This window comes from Calypte anna, chromosome 4B, assembly GCF_003957555.1.
Source record: "Calypte anna isolate BGI_N300 chromosome 4B, bCalAnn1_v1.p, whole genome shotgun sequence".
Lineage (NCBI taxonomy): Eukaryota > Metazoa > Chordata > Aves > Apodiformes > Trochilidae > Calypte > Calypte anna.
The window spans coordinates 12,304,596-12,327,760 of record NC_044249.1 but is presented as its reverse complement, the minus strand read 5'-3'; the positions used below and the strand labels follow the sequence as shown (position 1 = coordinate 12,327,760).

The window sequence follows — 23,165 nt, the reverse complement described above, 5'->3', positions numbered from 1 at the left end:
GAAAATTTGTAGAGGGGAAAAAAAAAAAAAAAAAAAAAAAAAGCAAGCTAAGAATACTTTCAACAATGTTTCTTTCCACTGCAAACAGCTGCTGGCAGGATGTGATTTTTTGATTGCCTTCTCCTGATCCTGCTTCCTCCCTGAAATCTATGCTAAGAAAAAAAATCTTATAATGCCTTCATAGGACAGAAATATTAATAATTACAGTAACCATCCTAAGGATGGTATAAAATAGCTAATCACTGTTTTTCTTATATAAAAAAAATGATTAAAAAATGTCTAGTCTGACATCACTTACAAGGTCACTGAAACATCAGACGTTCAGGTTCATGAGTTTCAGCTTTTAGTTTGGAGCGCAAATTTTTGCCATAAGGGGGACAAACAAATCAGCTGAATCTGCACTTTGAAGAACATAACTAGGTAAGGAATCTATAAACCCAGTGAAGCTGAGTAATTGATTTCTGTGTGGCAAGGATTTCATCCCCCCTCCCATGCTTATAGAAGAATTTTATTAGAAAATTCTTTAATCTGATAGTATAGCAATTATAAAGAATTCACCTTATTGTCTTACTGACTGGAGTTTGAAGGAATTTTAGGGGTTGAAGTTAGTCAAATCCTTATCTGAATTTTAAAATCACTGGTATTATTTACCCTACACCAAAATCATTTTGAAAAACTGTTAACTAGGCCCCGAATTAATGGGCAAGTGTCTACTATCACATATTTACATTCACTTTTAAGACCCTTTTCACCTAGTGCATCATACAAATGCTCTAATTCCGGTGAGGCGAGCAGAGCTTTGACCAGTGCCCTGCCTGCCAGAGAGATGGGACTTAACTTCTCTTCGTATTTATTTCTGTGATTTCTGTGGCACTATTATAGTGCCATATAAATAATGAAGAGGAAAGTCTCTCATAGTGCTGAACATATCCATCCCTGTCTGCAGATCTATTTTTTATTATAGAGCTGTTACTAGAGTCTGTTCAGCAGCTCCCTTGAGTAGCTCTCTTAGTGTGAGGTCTGAGAGGATATGTGGCTTTATTTGAAACAAGAAGAATGTTTTGCTCTCACATGTAATAAGTTTATTGCAAACAAAAGAATGTCTTTTTTTTCTTTATGAGTGGCATACCCAATTCATCCAATCTGTTTCTGCTGCTATTCCATAACTCCATCCTGAAATCAGGATACTTTCAGGAGTCTATTTGGCATTTAATCAGTGCAGAGGAATGCAGCCAGTAAACTTTCGGTTAGCCCATTCACCTCATTCAGATGAAACTGATATTACACCATGTTTGCTAGCTACTCATGACTAACCAGCTAATACACCACTTGAGAAGTCAGAAGGGTGGCTTTTTTTATGTATTGTTGGGAGAGATGATGTTATTACAGTGACGCAGATACCCTTCAATGAGAACACCTTGACCAGCTGCACATGTGTGGGTGCAAGTATATCATAGAATCAGTTGGAAGAGACCTTAAAACCCATCTAGTTCCAGACTCCCAGCCTATGCAAATAGCCATGGCAATTATTCAGTCTCTCTTCTGGGAAAAAGAAATTCATAGCAAACCATTTTGTACTCATTAGAAGATCTAGCAAAAAAAGTCAAAATGAACAGCAAGGGGATAGTCTAATGCAGAAAATATATAAATTTAAAATAAAGATCATTAATAAAAAGCAGGGCTTATTTTAACCAGGACAACATAGATGAGTCTATAGTTATAGTTCAGGTTTCTGTGAAGGAAAAATCACTCTTTCCTCCCTCAGTTGTTGCAGAACATGCTGGGAAATATGCTGAAATGTGAGATTTACCCACTATCTCTTTTAATCTGTTAATCTGCAATGTTTTGGTTGCCTCCAAGAAGAGCCAGTAAAGGCAGCCCTTCGTTAAGAGAAGCTCATCTGAAAAACAGATGGAGTTTGCAACTTTCTCTGCTGGTTTCTTATCAGAGACTAATAGAATGACATAATGATTTGGGTTGAAAGGGACCCAAGATCACCTTGTTTCAACCCCCCTGCATGGGCAGGGACACTTCCCATTAGACCAGGCTGCTCCAAGCCTCATCCAACCTAGCCCTGAACACTTCTAGGGATGGAGCATCCACAACTTCCTGGGAAACCTGTGCCAATGTATCACTACCCTCATACTACAGAATTTCTTCCTAGTGTCTCACCTAAATCTCTTTTCTAGTTTAAAGCCATTACACCTTGTCTACTTGCTACATGCCCTTGTAAAATGTCCTTCACCCTAAGGTCTCCCCAGAGCCTTCTCTCCTCCAGGATGTACAGCCCCAGCTCTCTCAGCCTGTCTTGCTAGAAGAGGTGCTCCAGCCCTCTGATCAGCTTTGTGGCCTCTTCTGGACTCATTTCTACTGGTCTGCTTCTTCCCTGGGACATAAGGCTCTAGTTGTCTTGTGCCTGGATCTGCCTTGGAGCTGGGATCCCATACTCTCCCATCACAGACTGAGTTCATTGTCAGGATGCTGTACTGTTGCTAAGCTATTTTCTCTTGCCCATAGCCTACATCCAACTAATCTTTGCAATGATAGTTTGGAGAAGGAGCTGGCCCATGCTTCCTCCCACTGTGTCGTGTTATGAGGCAGTACAATCTCGAACTGCTAGTACCGAGCAATTGTTGATGGAACAATTCGACCATAAGCCCTGGGCTATGTGCAAGGACAGTGCTGCTTAAAGCATATTTTGTAACCGCAAGGAACAGCACGTTAGAACACTCGAAGGTTAAGGAGTAAGCAAGACGATTAGATTAAGGGACTCGGCACGATAGCAACATCCACGAAGAAGCTCGAATGTGTGAAAGATAAGCTTTGTTAGTTAATTGTTGCTAAAGGTTTTGTAGCCAATCAAGTTAAAACATGTGTAACGAGATGTAGAAATCACCAATCAGCAATATGTATACGTGGCATTAGCTCTTAGATTAGTGTATAAATATTGCCTTCTGATTCAATAAAGTTGGACATTTGTTTGCATCAAACTGAGTCTCCGTCTCGCATCTGTTTGCATCAAACACCCACTGCGACAGTGTTACAGGAGAACCTTTCCCTTGCCAGGATGAGTGTACCAACCTTTTAGGGAGATGAAGGCTGTTTCTCTTTGCAGTCTGATGATTTTGCTGTCTGCTGCCTGGGGAGAATCGAGTACAGACATGTGCTGTTTTCTGCTGTTTTCCACTGCTTTTAGAGGCTGTGGTGTTTAAAAAGAAAAACAACCCCAGCTCCCTTGCTCCCTACAGCTGCAAGTACCAGGCAGTACAAGGAAAGATATCTTACCCCATATCCACATCTACTTGAGGCAGGTATCCTTCTGTAATTCTAGCACGAGAGGCCAGAAAAGCAGAAGCAGACCCATCATCTAGCTCCAATCAATCACAACGAAAAACCCAAACCAAACTAAAACAAATAAAAAAACCAATCCAAAACCTAAAGTAAGTATTGAACAGGAAAACCACATTAAGGCTTTAAAGGGACAACGTCAAGATTTAAAATAGTATGTTAATAAAAAATCATGTTCAGTGATTGTGATCATCTTGCAGCAGCAAACTATTGGTGTCAGTCATTGTGCTGCATGCACTGAGACTGGTATTTACAACTCATCTCAAGCAATACTTGGGGCTGTGCCAAAAAATGATCAAAAGTCTCCCCTTCTTTGGTATCATACAAATACATAGTAAAGGGAAAATACCATGAACAACTACATTTTCTTTTTTTTTTTTTTTTGTATGTACTATCTTTCTCTTTTGTCTTGGTTGCTTCAAATTGTTTCTTTATACAAAAACTAATAAGAAACACCAATAAAAAGCAGCAACCTGTTATGGGTGGGCACTATGTTGTTATATATTATTTAAGGACTGTACTAATAGAGACTAGCTTGTCTTCTTTAATTTATGGTTTTGGATATACTAAGGTTTAATCAGAGTGTTTTTCTGCTTTTTTACTGCCCTTGGAAATAATTTACTTGGTAGCCTTCTCATAAAATAAAAAAGTCCTTGAAATTCTCATCATGGACATTTATCTGAAAATTATGAACTCCTACCAATCTCAAATCTGTACTTAAAATTTACTACTTAAAAAACAACTTATGTATATGCTTTGTGTTGGAATTAAGACTTTATTTTTTTTTAACACACATTCGGTCATAAAGGAGAGATTGGAACAAAGCTGATATATTAAAAATGCCCATCTGTCCTTCAGTTTTCAGAATGGGTGTGTTTCTGTGGTGATGGATATATCTAGTGGCTTTAAGATGGTGCCTCTATATGCTTAAATGAAGGGCTTCTAAAGCTTTAGGACTGGCAGGGGAACAAGAAAACCACAGCAGCTGCTAATTTCTCTGTTCCTGTTCCTGCTGTCAGCAGTAAAAAATGGGAATGTCAGAGCAGAAACATGACTCTCCTTGGCATTTTTTTATTTGTGAACAATTATTTTAAAACTCATGTGCTCAAGGTACAGACTTTTCCAATATTTTTATTTTTCTCATCCTCAATTGCTATTTTACTTTGTAACTCCTAAAGTATGTAATGGGAATCTTAAGTCATTCATTGAAATAATTCTGTATACCTTTCACATCCCTTCTAAGCACCTATACACCAGCTGTGTTTCTGGTTTTCTTTTCTCCTTTGCAAGTGTGTTGATTAGCCACCCTCCCTATAAAAATCAAAAACCATGGAGTCTAGGTTAATAGGATATGGAGGAACACCACAGAATCATTTAGGCTGGAAAAGACCTTAAGAGCATGGAGTTCAGTAATTAGTTCAACACTACCAAAGTCCCTGAAAGGAAGGTAGGTCCTGAACAGGTAGAAAACATCACATCTAGTTGTACACAAGTGAGAAATACCTTTCAGCAAAGTGTTTCCTGGTATTCTTTTCTGGGCAGGTAAATAATGCTTTATGATTGACATTACACAATAGTTTTAAATTACTGTGGAATATTTCTCAACCAAGTTACAAGTAACATACTTGTTATGTAACACAGTCTCCTTAGCATTTACTTCCAATGATTGAGGAATGTTTCTGGTTTACAGAAAGCCTAAATTGTAGTTCATTAACCTATCTGTTTTTTAGGTCCCCTTTTATCCTCAGTGGATTACAATTAGACATTTAGCTACAGTCCATAAAAAGTGTAACTGTGCTAGAAGTGGAGTCCCAAATTTAGTAGACTCACAGAAATCTGTGCCAACACATTATTTTTCTTTGTTCTTGAACAGAAGGAGGGCTCTCCAGGAAACTCCTATCACTCAGCTTTCCCTGGTGGTGCTGTGGAGACTTCCATGCTTTAGTATGTTATTGTGAAAAGCATAGTCTGCAAAAGGTTAAGGATGCGTTAAGGATGTGCTTTAAAAATAACTAGGATTAAGTGTTGCTCTGTAATATTTCTGTCATGTTTGATACTTCTCTAGCAGAGCTTAACTTCTTTTACCCTTTTGCCTTCTTTGTGACGTTATCTTGCGTTAGCTAGGGATCTCATGTCAGTATTTTTATCATGTTTGTTAACTGGAATTACTAATTTCTGTAAAATGAAAAGGGAGCTGCAAGGAAAATGTTCTTGCTTTACATCACCCTCACCTTTTCTCAGACTGCTTCTGCTACCCCTATGTCCTTCAGGTTGCGAAGGTGATAAAGCCTGTTTTGTCTTCAAGGATGCGTTCAAAATCCTTCTGTCATAGAAAATCCTTCTGCTTACCACTGTTTTATTGTCCTTGGATAAGTACTTGGAAACAGCATAGTAGGTTGTCCAGAGAAAGAAGCTGGAAGATCCAAAGCAAAATGGAAATGCCTATGGTAGGTTTCTACTCGTTTCTCTTGAAAAGGCACATAAAAAACCGCAATGTGTTCTCCAATAAAATCAAGACTTCTCTCCAAATGATGCAGACAAATTTTAAACCAATCATTTCAGAGGTTTCAGTAGGTTAATTTTTCATAAATAAAAGTAATTTTAGGTAAAATTGTAAGCAAATCTCTTTAAGCACCCAAGGAAATGCTTCAGGTCATAGATACATGGCCAAAAAGTACCACCACACCCTCCTCAAAAGTGGGAAAATTATACTCAGGGCACAACTGAAGTATTGCCTTTCTTTAGATCACTTTGAAGAAGTCTCTCAGCCCTTCCAGTGACTTCCTAGTAAGGAAACTTCTGATAACAGCGAGCTTTTCCACCTGGCACCACAACCCAAACCAAATCCCATGGGTGGCCCATAATTCCAGACTTCTGCTGGTTGTTACAGATGAAGCTGGATGGTCAGATCACTGGATAAGCTTCTGCATCCTGTGTTCTTTAGAATGTCACACCAAAGTTTCATGGTGGTCCCCTCTAGCTTTTCCAGCTTAACCTTGACTAGAGTGCTCATAGCTCAACCTCTGAGAAGGGAAGGGGACTAGGTGACTCTCCAGGACAACCTGAGCAAGGATAATGGCTGCTCCCTCACCACTTCAGTGGGAGATCTGGCAGGGAATTTCAGCCACCAGAGAGAAAAAGAGGTTTTGGATAAATTTCCTACTGTCTGATGGAGCTCATCTCTTTATAGATACTACTAAATCATTCTTGACAGGGATGACTTATCCACAGGGCTTCTAAAACTGCTTCTGACAAACAACTTTTTGGGTCTTGGAATCCATTGAATTTCCCCAAGCATTGTGCATCTGCAAAGTATTTCCTGGTAGAAAGGTATTATTGCACTCTTTCCAAACGCCTCATGCCTCATTTTCTAAATTACAGAGGACAAGTGCTGTGCTATGCTTTAAGTACACAAAGTGACTTAATCGGAAGGGAAAGTAAACATTTCTAGCAAGTATGTTTTAATCAGTGTTTACTGATGTCATTTGTGACATGCTTCTTGGATGTTTGGAATGCAATGGGAATATAATTTTGATGTTTCATATTCTTTTCCCCCAGTTATTATTTATATGAGAACACATTCCTGTGGCATATAGAGCCTTTCACAGGGAACAGCTTTTGGTGAAATATTTATCCCACAGCCCAGAAGAGGATGTCTCCCAAGCATAATGATGTCTGATAACAATAATAATGCAGTGAAAATCAGTGTTTGTAATGTGTGTGGTCCTTTCATAAGTTTCAAAATAGTTGAAATTCTTGGGGTTTTCTCTGTCCTTACATCTTTGAGAACAGTCACTGTCAGCCTTTATGGTAAATAAGTTTCTACCAGGTAGGAACAGTGAAGAAAGCTAAGCTTACCAGCACTGTAAATGCTTCCATAGTGTTATCTCAGAGAACAAAAGATGTACAGAAAGGTTGAGAAGGTTGAGCTGGGAGGAGGAGATATTTTTTTTTAGTTTCTTTTATTTTAAAAATATATTCCTATTTCAAAGCCATTCACATGCATTTTGGTGGTAGGCAGAAAGTGGCAGTTAACTTTTAAATCTAGCTGCTTTTGACTGTAGTCACGATGGGTAGTAGTTTTCTCTCTGAATATTCCAATTTAACACTGTGTAACTACCTGCAGTATAAAGTATGAATTCATGTAACTTAAGGTCATTAAACTGAGAAAATTATGTTCAGCAAAGTAGCAACCTTTTAATTATAGGTGTGACACTAAATTTCCTATTAATTTCTGAAGTGAGAAGTCCTATTACTCTCCTAGCTGTGAGGGAGTGTCATAATTTTATTTTATAGGGGAATAGCTGTTTAAAAATAATAAAAAATGGATTGTTCTGATAAGTTTTACTTGGCTAATGCTCTGCTACCCAAATGGGATTGTTTGACAAGGTGTACATTCACATCCTAAAAAAGATTTTGTGACCATAAGATGAAATTCTTAAAAGACAGGCAGAATTTTTCATTGTGGAAAACCTTCCTTATTCATCAAGCAGGTAATATTCCTTATTCCTATGGGCTCTTCATTCCCCCTGCTTTACTCCCTCTCTGCTGCTGGGCGTGCCTCAAACCTATGTTCTCTGTAGCTATAGAACCAGCAACCAGCCACTGAAATTACTAAACCCAGAATATTTCTATACTATGGATATCATCCAGGTTTGATCAGTTTAATGGCAGAAGCATACTAGAAGGCTGGTTTCAACCATCTTAACAGTGAGCTTTTTCTGGCCTGTTTGCATACATGTAGACATACACATACCTCTGTTTCTATATATTGAAATGAACTGTAGCTTTTCACAAGCTTGTCCTCTTGCACTGGCACAGCACAGAATATTGTCTTGTAAAATAGCAGAGGAAAGTAAGGACAGGAACTTTTGAAAATAGAGGACTCTGTAAAAAAATTCCCACAACACATGTAGTTGGTTAAACATTTCCAAGTGGTTTAACTCTAGCCCTGCCCTGTTGTACCCTCATGTCAACAGATTGACTTCTCATTGCCTTTGGAGTATGCCCTGTGCAATATACAGGGGGTTGTTGGCTGTGCACCACAACATAAACAATAACAGTAATAGTAAAATAGTAATAAAATCCCTTTTCTAAAGACAGTTTCTTTTCCCCTGTGGCTTAGTCCACTGTAATACCAGCTCTCATCACATGAGGGAAGAGAAGGGAATTTTCTCCAGAAAATCTTGGAAAGAGAGACAAAAGGTAAGTTGAATGGGCATGATTTTACATTCAAGTCTCAGCTGAGATCCTGATCTAAAATTTCTAAACCTCCCTTTGGCATCATCCTATACTGTGAAATCAATGTGTGCATCATAAGCTGAAAATGTTTCTTTATATTATACAAACAAATGAGATGGTGTCACTAGTCGAAGGCTTTGCCCCTTGTTACTGAGCTTTGAAATGCTCAACTTCTGTCTGAAGGCTGAGAGCAAATAACCTCTGGTCTTTAACCACAGAGCTGCTCTGTAACACCCACCTTGCAATATTTATGGCAGTGATGGGCAGCTTTTATTTCCTGACAATGTACTGGCAGCATGTTCCCAGTTACAAGAGAAATAATAATGAAAGCATATGGGAAACCTTATTCCCTTCTCTAATAACAAATACAGAGGAATTACACTTCGTAATGCCACAGACATATTTGTTTATAATGCACATAAATCTTAGAATATGTTACTAGGAAAATGCAGAGCTTTTAAATTCAAGAATTCAGATTGTGCAGATGAACCTATTTTTAAATGAATGTGTTTTATATTATTATTAACCATGTAGAGTATATCCTTAGCAGTTTACCTTCCTGGACCTCCATTAAAGGTTTCCTAAATTAACAATATTATGGAGTATTTAGTCTCTATTAATTACAGATACATATAAATTATTTAGCTGATTATAGATAATTTATCCATGTATTAATTTCCAAACATTTGTGCCCATTTTTAAAAAAAGCTACAGTACCTGTCATTATCAAATGAGCTCTTCAGTCTGTAGCCCTTGGAGATTAAATATTGCTGGAAAATGGAGAGAGCATAGTCCTGATCCAGGAGATCCTTTGAATCATACCCCTTGAGCCTCTCTCACCTGTTCTATTATTCACCAGGATGCTTTTCCCCTGGTATAACCTGCTGCCTGTAGCATTTTACACCCCTTCCCCACCTTGGATTCCTGCCTCTTTTCTTCTCCTCCTACATTCATGACAGTAAGCCAGGCAGAAGCAGAGGGGCTGGCCTGTCTTCTTCACTTACAGCTATTTTATCCATGTCTGTGGCTATAAGAAAGAGGGTGGGGGAGGACCCAAGCACCCTAGAGGTGCCCAGCTGTGGCCTCCCTCCTCTCCAAAGCCCTGAAATAAGGGTTGGAGCTGCTCCTGTAGAGAATATTTCTGAGGGTAAACCCACCTGATATTGAAATCAATATCAAAACCTATACTAAATAAAGCAATCCTGATCTTGCCTTTGTATCCACACGGTTAATGAACAGGCTAATGTACAGACCTGCAGACTTCTGAGAAGTTTAAAAACCCAGAAGATGGAAAATTAGGCTGAGATTTACCCTCTTAAAAGACTTGGACTTCAAACAGAAAAGCACTTGGGATTTCAAGAATCACTGACAGTTTTTGAGAACAAATATTTAATGAGTTTTGGGGAAGGCAAGCAAATACAGTATGTAGTGAGAAATATGAATTCAAATGTTATTTTTATAGCCTTTATGTGAAGGTCTAATGATTTTGGGAGGAAAAACAGAGGTCTTTGAATCCCATGACTTTTTTTCATCTGGTTAATCAAGGCAGTTCGAGTATAACATTGAGACAACTTATAGAAATTGCTTCAATAATGAAATTTTAGATATAATTTGTAAAGTAAAAGTTACACGCATGATTCTGGCTTTTACATAAAATGAAGAGGCAGTAAAAACCTGAAATATCAATTTCTTGTGATATTCTCCTATTTTATAAGTGTCTTAGCAGAGTGTGAGTTATTTGCCTTTTTTTTTTTTTCTTTTTTTTTTTTTTTTTTTTTTTTTTTTTTTTTTTTTTTTGGAAGATCAGCAATTTCAAAGCTACATTTAATTATGGCTTTAGGAAATTTTAAAAAATATTCTTCAAACTGCCCACTTTTTCTGCAGCCTGCCAGAGCATATGAGCTTGCAGAACATAATTTAGTTGAAATCACTTTCTTGTGGAACATTTTGCATATAATAAATCAGCAATTTGCAATGGAAAACTATTCTGCAGTCCAAACTGCTCAAGCAACAAGAATAGAAACTTCACTTTCCCCTGCCTAACCACTTTGCCATTTTGGAATAATTTTTTTACCCATATAGTCCAAGGATAAATGGCTAAACAAGGTGAAAGGAGCAAAAAACTAAAATTCTAATCTATACTTCTTTGAATTTCACAATGGCTCAGAAACTACTGGGAAATAGGTATTAGATTTAATCTTCTAAAAATAAATGCAAAAATATCAATTAATTAATTTATCAGTTTAAAAATGAAAACTCTTTGCTTTATCTAATTCTGTCTTCTCCAATCAGAAGTGCTAAAAATAACATGGTTGTCACCTGCTGGGGAAGTTGGGTGTGTATTTCACCACTCATCCCACTTCTTGTTTGGGTGCTGTCTGGATGAAACCATGATTAAGAGAGTGCTGATAACATGGAGAAAGAACAAAAACATAGAAAAGAGTAAAGTTTACAGATATTTAGAGATACTGTTATGGCTTAGCAAATGGTATTTGTAATTTGTGCTCCCAAAGGGGAAAAAAATAATCTGTGGCTTTATTTTATCAGTTGAACATTTCATCAGAGATTAACACTGAAGTGATGTTTTGCTAATAAGTATATGTAAAATAATGCTAATTAGGGTGAAGTTAAAACTGCTGGTCACTGGTTCCGTTTTTTGCCAGAGCAGGAGGTGGGATAATGTCTTTACCACTCAAATTTAACGGACTCAGAAAGGAACAGGCTATTCTAATCTTTGCTACTTGGTGGTAAAGGAGAATTTCTTATCTTTTGTTTTCAAGGAATCAAGGATTTAGGAGACCCTGTCTCCAATTAAGAAAAAAATTAATTTTACACAACTTCAAGAATTTCAGCTTTCTGAAACTCCTTTTCTTCCCAAATTGTACACGTACACTTCAGCCTCTCTGCAGCAGAATGCTTCTGAGCTTTGTGGACTTGGACAAGAGACATGGGTAAGACAAACCCTGAGCTCTGAGCAAATGCTCTGAAAGAAACACTCAGACTTCAAGGACTCTACCTTGCCTTGGTAGTCATTCTACACCAATCTTAGCTGGAAATACGGAAGATTTTCATCCTATGCTGTACTAATTGATGACAAATGCTGGAGTCTTAAATGAGAAAACCTTAACACATGCCACATATTGTAATTAAGCAAATTCTAATGAATAAAACACAGTTCAGAAGCCTCTAGAATGTATTTACTAATAGACTGGTTGGTTGCAGGAAATTATGAATAATTTATCACTTTATTATCTTGTTAATTTTGAAAATTAAACCCTATTAAGGTTAAAAAAAAAAAAGTGTATTTTTTCTTTTCATCCTGGCATTTCTTGAGAGAAATTCTTAAGTTTCATAAAATATTCTGGATAAAATGTTGTACTTCATAAAATAATTTATCATATTTAATATTTCCATTACAAATTTAGAAATTTTGTCCACAAGAAATGAGATTTTAAAATCAATAGATAGTATTATTATACTGTAATTAGTGTTATAGTATAATTTGCCATGAGACTGAAAAAATCTTTCATACTTTTTCTTAATAAATTCATTAATAGTAACAAAAAATATTTTTTCTATAACTACTGTAGAACTCATGAGGGTTTTTTAAAAATTCAACAGTAAAAGAAATAATGTGAAAGAAATCCAATTTCAATAAATGAAAAGTCACTTCATATGCCAATGAAGCTTATAAACAGTTAGAAACCTTGAGGACCACTGCATGTGTGGGCACAGACAGAAGACTAATTGTATGGAGAAGTATTACTCTATTAGGTCAATATTTCCAGATAAAAGGTTGCCACCAAAATAAAAATGAAATGCATGGATAGGTGTTAGTCTTACTCAGGAGATCGTCACCTGGAGGGTCAACCATCTGCAGTTTCTTAACATCATCCTTTGAAAGCCCAAGCAATCCTGGTCTGATATACCAGGGTCTGGTATAAATCCAGAGACTGTGAGACACAATGTGGTGCAACAAGAATCCCAAATGGGTACCTGGTCACAAGGGCTGACATCACAGCTATGAAAGTTTTACCTACCAGACCTTCCTGAGACATCTATTCAACACTAACAAATAATAAAGGCTTTACCCATCACTTGCTCTTGGTGCTCTTGGTTTTGAGCCAGGGAGCCGTGATTTGTGTTGGAACAAAAAGCTGGAGACTTGCCATGCCAATGGTCATAGGTCAAAACCAGACCATCAGGTCTAACTACTTGGCATCTGATGAAAAACCACAATGCATTGTATAGTGTTCTATTACAGTTTGTGCTTTCACAGAAAACCCTGACTGCTTTGCATGAATTTGTCTTCTTATGCTTGGCCACTCACCAGAACATTATCTGGACATAAATATAAATCAGGATGATTTTCTCATCGAATTAGGTTCTTTGTTTTTGTTTATGATCATAGCAAAATAACCTAAGAAATTCTCTGATATTAGAGACATCCTCTTCAGCAGTGAACTACATCAAAGTGTCATATTTTCAAATGTTCAGTGAAATAACTCTCATGTTTTTTGTTTGTGTATTTATTTAAGTAGCTACACACGGACCACACAAAATTTCCCAAGTGAAATAGTTTCTTGTGAAATTAATTTCTCTGGATGAAGTGGTAGGTTTGCATGCAAAGCACTATTCTCGGATGAATTCTGCTGAGGACAATACATGACTCATTCTATTCCAAGCTATACATAATTCATGAGCAATTTAGTCAGAAGGTCATTTGTTCTTGTAACTCTGTAAAAGTATTTGGACTCTGTATATGTCCAGAGGACAAGGAAACACTTATGCAAGTTGTCCGGCCCTTTGCGGGAAGCTTAAATCTTCCCATAGATGAATGCACAGCTCACTAGAAACAATGGTCAAATCCTAGGTTTTGATCAAATGCATTTTTTTCTGAAATGAAGCAGTAGGTTTACCTTGAAGCTTATAATAGAACCATAGAATCAGTTTTGTTGGAAAAGAACTGCTAAGCTCACCACTAAACCACGTCCCTCAGCATCACATCTGCATGTCTTCTTAATACTGCCAGGGACAGTGGATCCACCATTGCCCTGGACAGCCAGTCCCAGTGCCTGATAACCCTTTAGGTGAAGAAATTTTCCCTAATACCCAATCTAAACCTGCCCTTCACAACTATAAGGCCAATAAGGCCATTTCCTCCTGTTCTATTGATTGTTACTGGGGAGATTTACACTTATTAATTGGTATCATAATCTGGTTAAGATTTACTAGTTTTGAAGTTCCACATGCTATCATGTGCTGTTTATTTTCAGGAATGATAATTAATAGACCGTGTCCATCTACTAGGAGGTAGTTTTGCACTAAGGGACACCAAGACCAGTGTTTGAGGTGCAGCGCTTGCTAAACTCCCATTCTGCCCTCTGCATAAACTGGAATTCAGTAATTTTTACCTAAAAGTCCTTGCTTTACTCTGCCAGTATGGAAAGATTCATGGAAGAGTCAAAGACAATCATTAAATTTTATTTGTGTGACTGTGTATAGAAGTGTAAGTGGTAGGTAAATAGACTGGTCAGTCTAAGAAATTGGAGTCAAAGATAGATGAAGATTTGTTTTCATGCTAGATTAGGACACAGAGGTAAGCAGAAAATGCCTAGTTAACTATTGCTGGATATTTTATCTTTCAAGTTTCTCCTTTTCTCTTTGAGATTTTCTCTATCTCATCTACTTGTCCATTCTTCCATCTAGTCACATTTTTCTGAGCAATGCTATTTTTAAGTAATTTGAGTTGTTGCTCAAAGTGTTGTTTCCTCTGCTCATATTGGATGACAAAGACATATTTAAATTTACTGAAGTAACACTGCTACTAAAGTAACTGTATTATATATGACACTCATGGTAATGTGTTTATTGAAGCATCAAGTGCTTTTAAGGCAATAATTATGGCTACTGTTTAAGTCTGCATTGAATAGCCTTTATAGAAAGGTATTTAATCACTTCAGAGTGTTATTTTGCTATACAGGAAGCAATTGTTATTTCTTCTTTTTATCTAATGCAGTTTTAAAAGTCAGGTTAATGTAGGACTCCTGGGAGGTAGATATAAAGCAGCCATGGGCTTTGGTTCCTATATCCTGGAAATATACACTAGTATGAAAAAACCTATGGCTTCAAAATTGTTTTGGAGAAATAAGTACAAATCAAGGAAATTAGTGGGAGTGTAGACAAAGGAGTGTCACCAGATAGTTATGCTGAGCACAGGCTGTAAGCACTAAATATTTCTGGATCCAACCAATAAAAAAACCCACCCCTGCCCTCTCTATAGTTTAAAAGACATTGTGTTATTTTTTACAGTTTCAGAATCGTTAATTTTTTTCAAAATTAAGTTCTATCAAGTTCTTACAGGTATTTAAAATGCTGGAAGGATGACAGGTGTGTTTTCCTCTGGTTGTTTTTGTGATTTATTTAGGTTTGGGTTTTGTTTATTTTATTTTATTTTTTTTAATTTTTTAAAAATTAATTTATATTGATTTGTGAAAGATTAAACTTGGGTAAAAAGAATTCAGATTTTGGATAAATCTGTACTGCTTTCACAAACAATATTGAATTGCGCTGCAGACCAAAACCAATGTACCCTCTGGGACAGGAAATGTCAGCAAGTTTTCAAAAATTCAGGAGAATTGATGTAATAGAGGATATATGGTACATGTGGAATCAACATAATTGTGTAAACTAATAAAATGAAAGACCTAGAAAATTAGAACCACCAGAATTTGTTTTCTGGCAAGACCATACAAAACACTGCCAAGACTTACTACATCTTCAGTTGGAAACCTGGCAGATGAGAGAACACCAAATCCATTATAATTCAGGCAGGGCACTGGTACGGACAGTCCATCAGCCAGGCCTCCAAGGAAAAAAAGAAATGTTTTGGGGATGGCAAAGGAGTGTTTTTTAACTCCATCAGTAGTGAAATATGTGTGATGTATCCTGACAAGGCACTTGAGAAGTATTCAACATTCAAATTATTGCAGAAAGAACAGGGTGATTCAAGAGACCTGAACAAGGAAAAGACTGAATGAACTGTCATCCCTGCTGAAGTGGAATGGAGTAGACACTCCCTTTTTAAAAAGACTGATTATTAAATTTTTCACGTAATGCCTTTTCAGCTGCTTTTTAAATTAATTTTCTAAGTGTTTAAGACTATCCAAAAGTGGGAACTCCAGAAATTTCCTTCACTGTGTTGACTGCCATCCTCCAGTGCTTTAAAGGGCAACATGCGGGCAATGCAGCCTGTAATGTCAAATGCTTGGCTGTTTCCTCTAACTTCCGAGATGAACATCCACAGATGAATGAAAAAAAAATTAAAAATGTATTTGTTTCTAGTGCCTGCTAATAGCACTAGGATTTTCAAATTATACTCAAGAACTGGGGATTTTGGGGCTCAGTATGGGGTACATTTGGAAGTCACTGGATGCAGGTTGATGTATTGGGCTGCTGTAATTTCCATCATAATCTTCCCTACAGTTAACTCTGAGAGTAGGACACGTACAAGAGAGTAGAACATCCAGAGAAACTCTTCAGAAACCTTACTTAGAGATCCAAGTTTCCACTCTAATTCTCCACAACTCTTAATTCTGAGCATATTCCACGAAGGTAGATGACAGATTCTGTGAAGGGATACAGAAACACATTCTTGTCTGCTGTTTAGTAGACCTCCCTCATACACATGCCTGTCTTGTGTCTTTACCTCCAAAGAGAAGTAAAGCATCTCAGCAGAAGTGAACAAGCATTGATCTACAAGGTTTTATTAAATCCCTTCTTTCAAAGGCCATTTAGACTTTACATGGACAGGAAGGAGGAGCTGCACACAACAGCACAGAGAACTTTACCCACCCTGTACCCACCCACAGCTTTGTACTGACTATCATTCTGTCATGCCCGGTGATGTGGCCCCAACATTTCTAATTATTCCACCTGAAAGCAACTGTCCTTGAAGAAAGCTCAGAAGAAGTACATGCTGGAGAGATTCAGTTATTGAGCTCAGCTTCCTGCTGAGCCAGTACTCTTTAATTTGGAATTATCAGAAAAGATGTGACTCCAAAATAAATTTGTGTCTTTAAAATACTAAAAGGAGCAAGAAATCACAGCCTTTAAGTGTTCAAGGCATTTTAATGATGGTGAAGGTCAAAGACAAAGTGCAGACTTGCGGAAATGAGGAGATGTCAGAGACTAATGTAATTCTTATTTCCACTGAAGTGGGCTGAAGCTTAGTGTGGAAGAAGGGAGAATGAAGATGGGCTCTTCAGTGCTGCAAGGAGAAGGACAGACTGCAGTCAACAGGCACACAGGGAGCATTCCCAAGCATCTCAGAAAGCACAGAGATGCTCCTGCCCTTATGATATTGATTAGAGGGAATACAGAAAAAAACAAGCATAGTTTTTAGAGAAGGAGCTTTGTGCTAGGAAGGTGCTCTGACACCAGCAATTTCTCTTACTATCAGCTCCAGCTGGGAGAGTGGGTGAGGAGAGGGAAGCAGGTGGCTCTTGAGAGAATCCACCTGAAATAAGGTTGCAAAGGGAATCTGTGCTGCAGTGCAGCCCCTGATTTAAGAGGGTGGTAGAAAATCAAAGACTATTGCTTTTCTGGGGGGAGAGTTGTTGTTTTTTGTTGGTTTTTTTTAATTATTATTTTTTAGTAAAGACTATGAGCCTTACCTTGTATTGTGATTTTGTAGGGGGTTTTTTTGAGTTAACAGTAAGAAGTGTGTTTGTGAAAGGTGTTGTAAAGGCCCTGCTTGCTTTATTGAGTTCTTCCTGGGTAAGTATTATATTAGCTCATGCTGTAGCAACAAAAATAGGGAAAGACTTCAGCAAGTTCTTACTACCTGTTTGGGTAATGCATCTCCGTTTGTGGTCAGTTAAAAAGGAAATTTGAAAGGCAGTTTTGTATTCTTCCTGCACGACAATCCCAGGTAAAACATAACCAGAGGTTTTGAGGGTTTAGTCCCTGATGCCAATAATCTTGGACTTGTTGCATGGCTGGGAATGCTATATAATTTGCAAGTAATTGGTAATTCTTCCAATTAACTTATGAATTCTTGAGTTTTTTGCCTTTTAAAATCAAGCAGCGAGATAATATAGTGGCAGCAGGGAAAAGGAGAAATTTATTTGTAGAGGCTCACTAGGCTAAGATAGACCTCTGCAAAGCTTGGGAAAATAGCTTTCTGTGGCTCTGCGGAGTTCCTGTTTAATTACTTATCATGATATGACCTTGCTCAGCTTCTATAATACAAGGGACTAGGAGATTTTTTGTGGTAAACACAGCCCATAATAACTCCATTCTCTAATCTCTGTTTCTTTAGCTGATGGCTCTCTTTATAAAACTATATATATCCCTGAAGCACCTAATTGAGAAACATTTCTGTGAGGGGATAAAAACAATTGAGTTGCAGGAATTAATTACACAGAAGGAGTGTTTGTCTATTTATTGTTAGGTACAAATACTACTATTGCAAGACTCATTTCTGGTCTTGTGTCCTGTGGGATGGCAGTTACTATATGTTTGGTCACTGGAAGGAAATACCTAAAAGGGTGATTGGAGTGATGTTTTTTAATTATATTTATACAGTTTAGGAAGTGTGTAACTTCGTTTGCAGTTTTCTTGCATGCACCTGTGGATCTGCCCATGTCTGAAAGCACTTCCAAGGTGCACAGGTGTGCCTGGCACCTTAGCCTAATGGAGTGTCCTTGTGGATCTGTGAAGTGAACCTCTGCTGTTTAGAGTCACAGATGTTTGGAACTGAAGGACCTGGCAAAGTAGGAATGTGGCATAATGCAGTACTGTGCTGAGAAATTGTTTCATTACAAGCCCTACTTCAGATCGTTCACTTGTTTTGTTTTGAAAGCATGGTATAAAGAGTAAATATTTTCTTTTATATTGGTGACGCTAATGTTGTAAACTTGCATTGCAGGGGACAGGATGAAATGAGTATGGAGGTGTTAGTTTTGTTGGGGCTTGGGGGCATGTTTTTTTGTGCTAAGTATACTTGTAATATGCTTTTCATGAAAGAAATGAGATAGTCCGCATTCTGCCAAGTTCTTGTTGAACAAAATCCAGGGCCTGGCCTCATCCCTCCAGCCACCAGAGCTGTTCGCACTGGCACCCATACTGTATTGCTACACAACAAGCACAACCTGCCCCAAAATCTCTGGTGGTGCCTTCCTGGGTCAGAAGCAGCATCTCACCTGCTGTGAAAGAACAACTATCTCTGAGCAGCTGGCTGCAGCCCCTGCTTCAAAATATACGGCAATACTTTGACATCACTTAAACATCAGCATCTTAATATTGTCTCCTTTTGCTCTTTTTGCCTTTCAAGCAAAGAAGCTGTTCTGCTTAAGGGGTGAAGGCAGGCCTACTGGTTCTTAATTGCCTCCTTCCCCAAGTGACTTAGGAGATGGTTCTCTAACTGGCTGTAATTATCCTTTACTGTAAACTAACCAAAGTACATTCTGATTTCAGCGTTATGTTCATTAACAAGCATCCTGCTTTGAATGTTAATGTATTCTGGGAATGTCCAATCTATAAAAATAGACCGACTTGGTACACAAGTCTTTGCAAAAGTCCCCTAGGAACAAATCTGTGCCAGGTTATGAAATCCATGTCATTAAGGACAGAATATTGATGGACAGTCAATGTGCAGAGTGAATTTGTGTGAATATAATTTAACAAGCAGACAAACTTTTCATTATCCCCAAAAGAGTGCTTGATGGGAAGGTTGGTCCTGATCTTGTGCCTGCAAAATATTTATCCCTGTGGTTGGTGTTTGTGGTATGATTTCTTGTTTGAGGTGAAGAGGGAATCTCTCCCATGAGTGGCACTCTTGGTTTTGTGATGGCAATGGGATGCTGATTTAGCACTAGAGAAATGTGAAAAGAATTAAATCTTCCCTTAATATCTAGACTCAAACATAATCCATAAAAATAAATTTTTCCACACATTCCTTAAAAAAAAAAATTAAAAGAAATCTGAATCCTAGCAGAAGTTTTCCCTATTTGCAAGATATTCAGCAGTATTACTGTTTGGTTTTCAGATAGGTGAATGTATGCAGAATGTAAAAGTGATACTGAATGGTTCTAACAGTTACAATTCAGTTCTGTCATTTAGCTCCTATTCATGCCCCTGGATTTGGAGTTTTCTACAGCATCTCCGATAATGAGCAATGAAGCATAGCTATTCTGCCAAATGCAGGTGGAAAGGTTTGCCTAGCAATATTGTTGATCACTGGTTGATCAATATTGTTGATAAAGAAGGTGACTTGGGTTTTCTGCCAGGTGAGATTATTCGTCAAAAGTATGATTTAAATTTCCAAGTGACTCTCTGTGGATACTCTTCTTATAGTAATTGGGAGCTCTTTAACCAGTGCAGAATAATAAACTTCCTTAGTGGAGCAAACCACATCAGAAAAGGATGCTCTCAAAAATGTGCAGGCGGAAAGCTATTGCTGAAAACTTGTTCCGCAATTGCCTTTTCAGTTGATTTCCTCTTATACAGGCTTGTTTTTTCAGAGCATTTTACCATACATTTCCAGAGAGAGTGAGCACTTGATCACACAGCACAGTGCTCAGATCTCAAGATACCAGGCACTTGGGGTGCCTGGTGCTAGAAATCATCCCTGATGAGCATTCATATGCCTGGTTTGTTTGATAGAAATACCCAAACTGCTCTGATATGCAACATTGTTTTAATTATATGTAAACCTGCTGTTTAGCTGGGTATTTTGATACCTCTCTTAATGATCTGGATGAGAAGGCAGATGAATATACAAGTTGTAGAAATGGAAATAGGAATTAAACAAAATAGAAATCTGTGTTTAAAAATCAAAAGGTTTGCTTATTTCTTATGAAAGCATCAGAGTATTTACAGGAAAAGGCCCTCTAGAATAAAGGCTTGAGAATATCAATAAACATTCTTAGGAAGTTCAGTTAATCCCTGAATATGGCAATTCCCACATGTGGAAGATGGCGAAGAAATAACTGTCATGCTATTGAGTTCTGTTTAATCTTTCCAAGTTACACACATCTTTCAAAATTGCTCTGAACAGATCTAATGATGTCCCTGGATACTACAGACTATGAAAGTAAATTTCAAAGAACCCCTGAAGAAAAGTCTCTGGGCTTTTCACCTTAACAGATGGTTATGTCATTTGCTAAAGTATAGGCTTTTCTTCCATCCTGTCACTGGTCACCTTAAATCCTTATCTGCTAGTGTAATGAAAATTGCCCTGCTAATTCTTGTAAATCAAAATGTGATTAACATTTTCAAAGCTTTTTTCCTTTTGCTCTTTTTGTTCTTTTTAAATATAGTGAGAGCTATGTGAGATTTAAAAAGGAAACCATCTTCTATTGTTCTGCCTGCTTTTCAGAAACAGGGAAAGAGACAATATAGAAAATTACTTTTCCTTTTATTTTGTTTGAAGAAAAATCTCTGTTACATGAGGTATAAAAGCCTCCTTTGTTGCCCAAATGCTCGGGGTGAAGCCCTTGAGCAGACCCTATATGAGTAAGATGCAGACTTGCTCTCCATTTCTGTATGAAGTCACTTCTGTGGATCAATGTCTGCACATGTATGTGAATGCATCTCTATGTTTGTGGATAAACAGACTACTAAGGTACTCCCAAACTATGTTTGCTGTATCTGCTAGCTAAACTTGTGTGAGTCCAGCGTGTACTAGGAACTGGAGCTTGCAAGATTTTTAAGCTTTATTTCTTAAAATACTCATTTGCACATATGTGTGTGGGATGGTATCCCCCAGTTCTTGCCTTACCTTCACATCATTGATGTTCATCCTTGTTCCTTCCTTCCCAACAAAGATGTCATCTATGTCAACCAGAATGTACCTATCCAAGGACAGCATGAGCTTCTTCCCTGATAGGAAAGAGATGGCATCAATAAAGATCAGTTTGTGCAGCCAGAAGGTCAAGTTGTTCCCAAAAAGGACTCTCTGAATTCCATCATGAAGCCCCAAGTCTTGGATGACAGTTGCATACAGAGCAGCCTTTGGCAATGCCTCGGGGGGTGGTCTGGAGGTCTGAAGCTCAGTTAAAAGCACAGGTTGATAGGTGGAATGATTAAACTGGAAAACTGTCCAGTCTTCACCAGGCAGTGGACCTTTCTCAACCCTTGGTGCTTTGGTAATGCGCAGCAGTGGAGACTGAGGGTTTACCACACAGTCTTTGAGGGCTACATTATTGTAAAGATGTAATGGCAATCCTTTCAGTTTTGTTGTTGGGGAACTATTCTCGTTGGCTTTATGAAAACCAATTATGCTAACACTGTATTCCACACAGTATTTTTCCAGAAGTTCTCTATTCCATGAGTCCATGGATACATACTTTAAAATATTCTCATATATAACAAGAGCGTATTTTCCTCTTCCATGGTCTGTGAGAGGAGGAATATCCCCCTTAGCTGTTGCTATGACCATGTGGTACTGAAATCTGCTGGACTCAAGGATGGCTATGATGTCTTGTCCCAGCTGGGAATACTGGCTTTCCACAAACAGCAGAACAATGGGGTCAGTTTTAGATGGATCAATTGGCTTAGCAGTTTTCACCTCCACAGATCTGTATGGTAGAAGCTTGAGGTCTTCACACTCCACTTCTCCAGTGTTTTCCACAAGGGTCATTTCCTGCTTGTAGCCAGTGTAGAGGTAATAGGCAGAAATGACAATACTTGCCAAGCAGAAGGTCGCCAGGAGAATGATCAGTGTTCTGAAACTTCTGCGGAGCTTCACAATTAGGTTCATCTTTTGCAGGACTTCCAACTTCTATTGGACTTGATGCTTTTTTTGGTTCTCTCTTCCTAAAGTGCCATAGGAATGAGGAGATGGAGAGGTGCCAATTGCCCTCCCAAGACATTCATGTGACCATTGCAGTGCATTCATGAAGCTGCTGGGGAGGTTGTAAAGCAGTTGGAGCCGAAAGTCAAAGGATCTGGAAAGCTGAACTGAAAGAGGTTTTCTCTGAATGCAGCAGCTGCCAACAGTCAGTGAAGAGGACTCCTAACATTATCTGAAGTAAAGAAGTAAAAGAGAAGTAAAGAAAATCCATAAAGCAATTCAAATTAGACATTAATAAAAATGGCAATTGATACTGGTAATATGAGTTAAGGGGGAAGGTTGTAACAGTTCAAGGAGCATTGAGTGTTACTTGCTTTTTTGATGTATTAGGATAAGCTGCGCTAAATAGATCCTCAGTGTATTTGTGGGGTGTGAAAATAAAGTCCAAAGAGAACTATTTGAGGATGTGAGTCACTTCTTTAATGGGGATTTATTATCTGAAAATGCTTCATTGCAAATGCAAAAAAACTGAAGAATGTAAGACAAAATCAGGACAAAGTAAACGTTAAATATTGGGCCATGTTCCAAACTCAGACTGTGTAAACATTTTGAAAGGAGTAACAAATGGTGTTGAACTGTGAAAGTAATGAAAACAAAGAGAAAAGATAGGAGAGGTCTGAAGAAAGATTTGTAGGACTTTTCTCTGCAGTGTCCTCTCTGTACCTGGAATGATCAGTACTTTACAGACCATTTAAGGAATGATAAAGCTTGTGCATGT

General features: G+C 37.9%; 1 protein-coding gene across 1 annotated transcript in view; it reads right to left on the bottom strand.

Moving 5' to 3' along the window:
* LOC103535721 (N-deacetylase and N-sulfotransferase 4) overlaps positions 1 to 22,354 on the bottom strand; it is a 77,733-nt gene extending 55,379 nt beyond the window's left edge. The window contains exon 1 of the mRNA XM_008501811.2: positions 21,374 to 22,354. Coding sequence (XP_008500033.1) covers positions 21,374 to 22,354 — 981 coding nt within the window. The remainder of the gene's footprint in view (positions 1 to 21,373) is intronic.
* Positions 22,355 to 23,165: the final 811 nt, after the last annotated feature.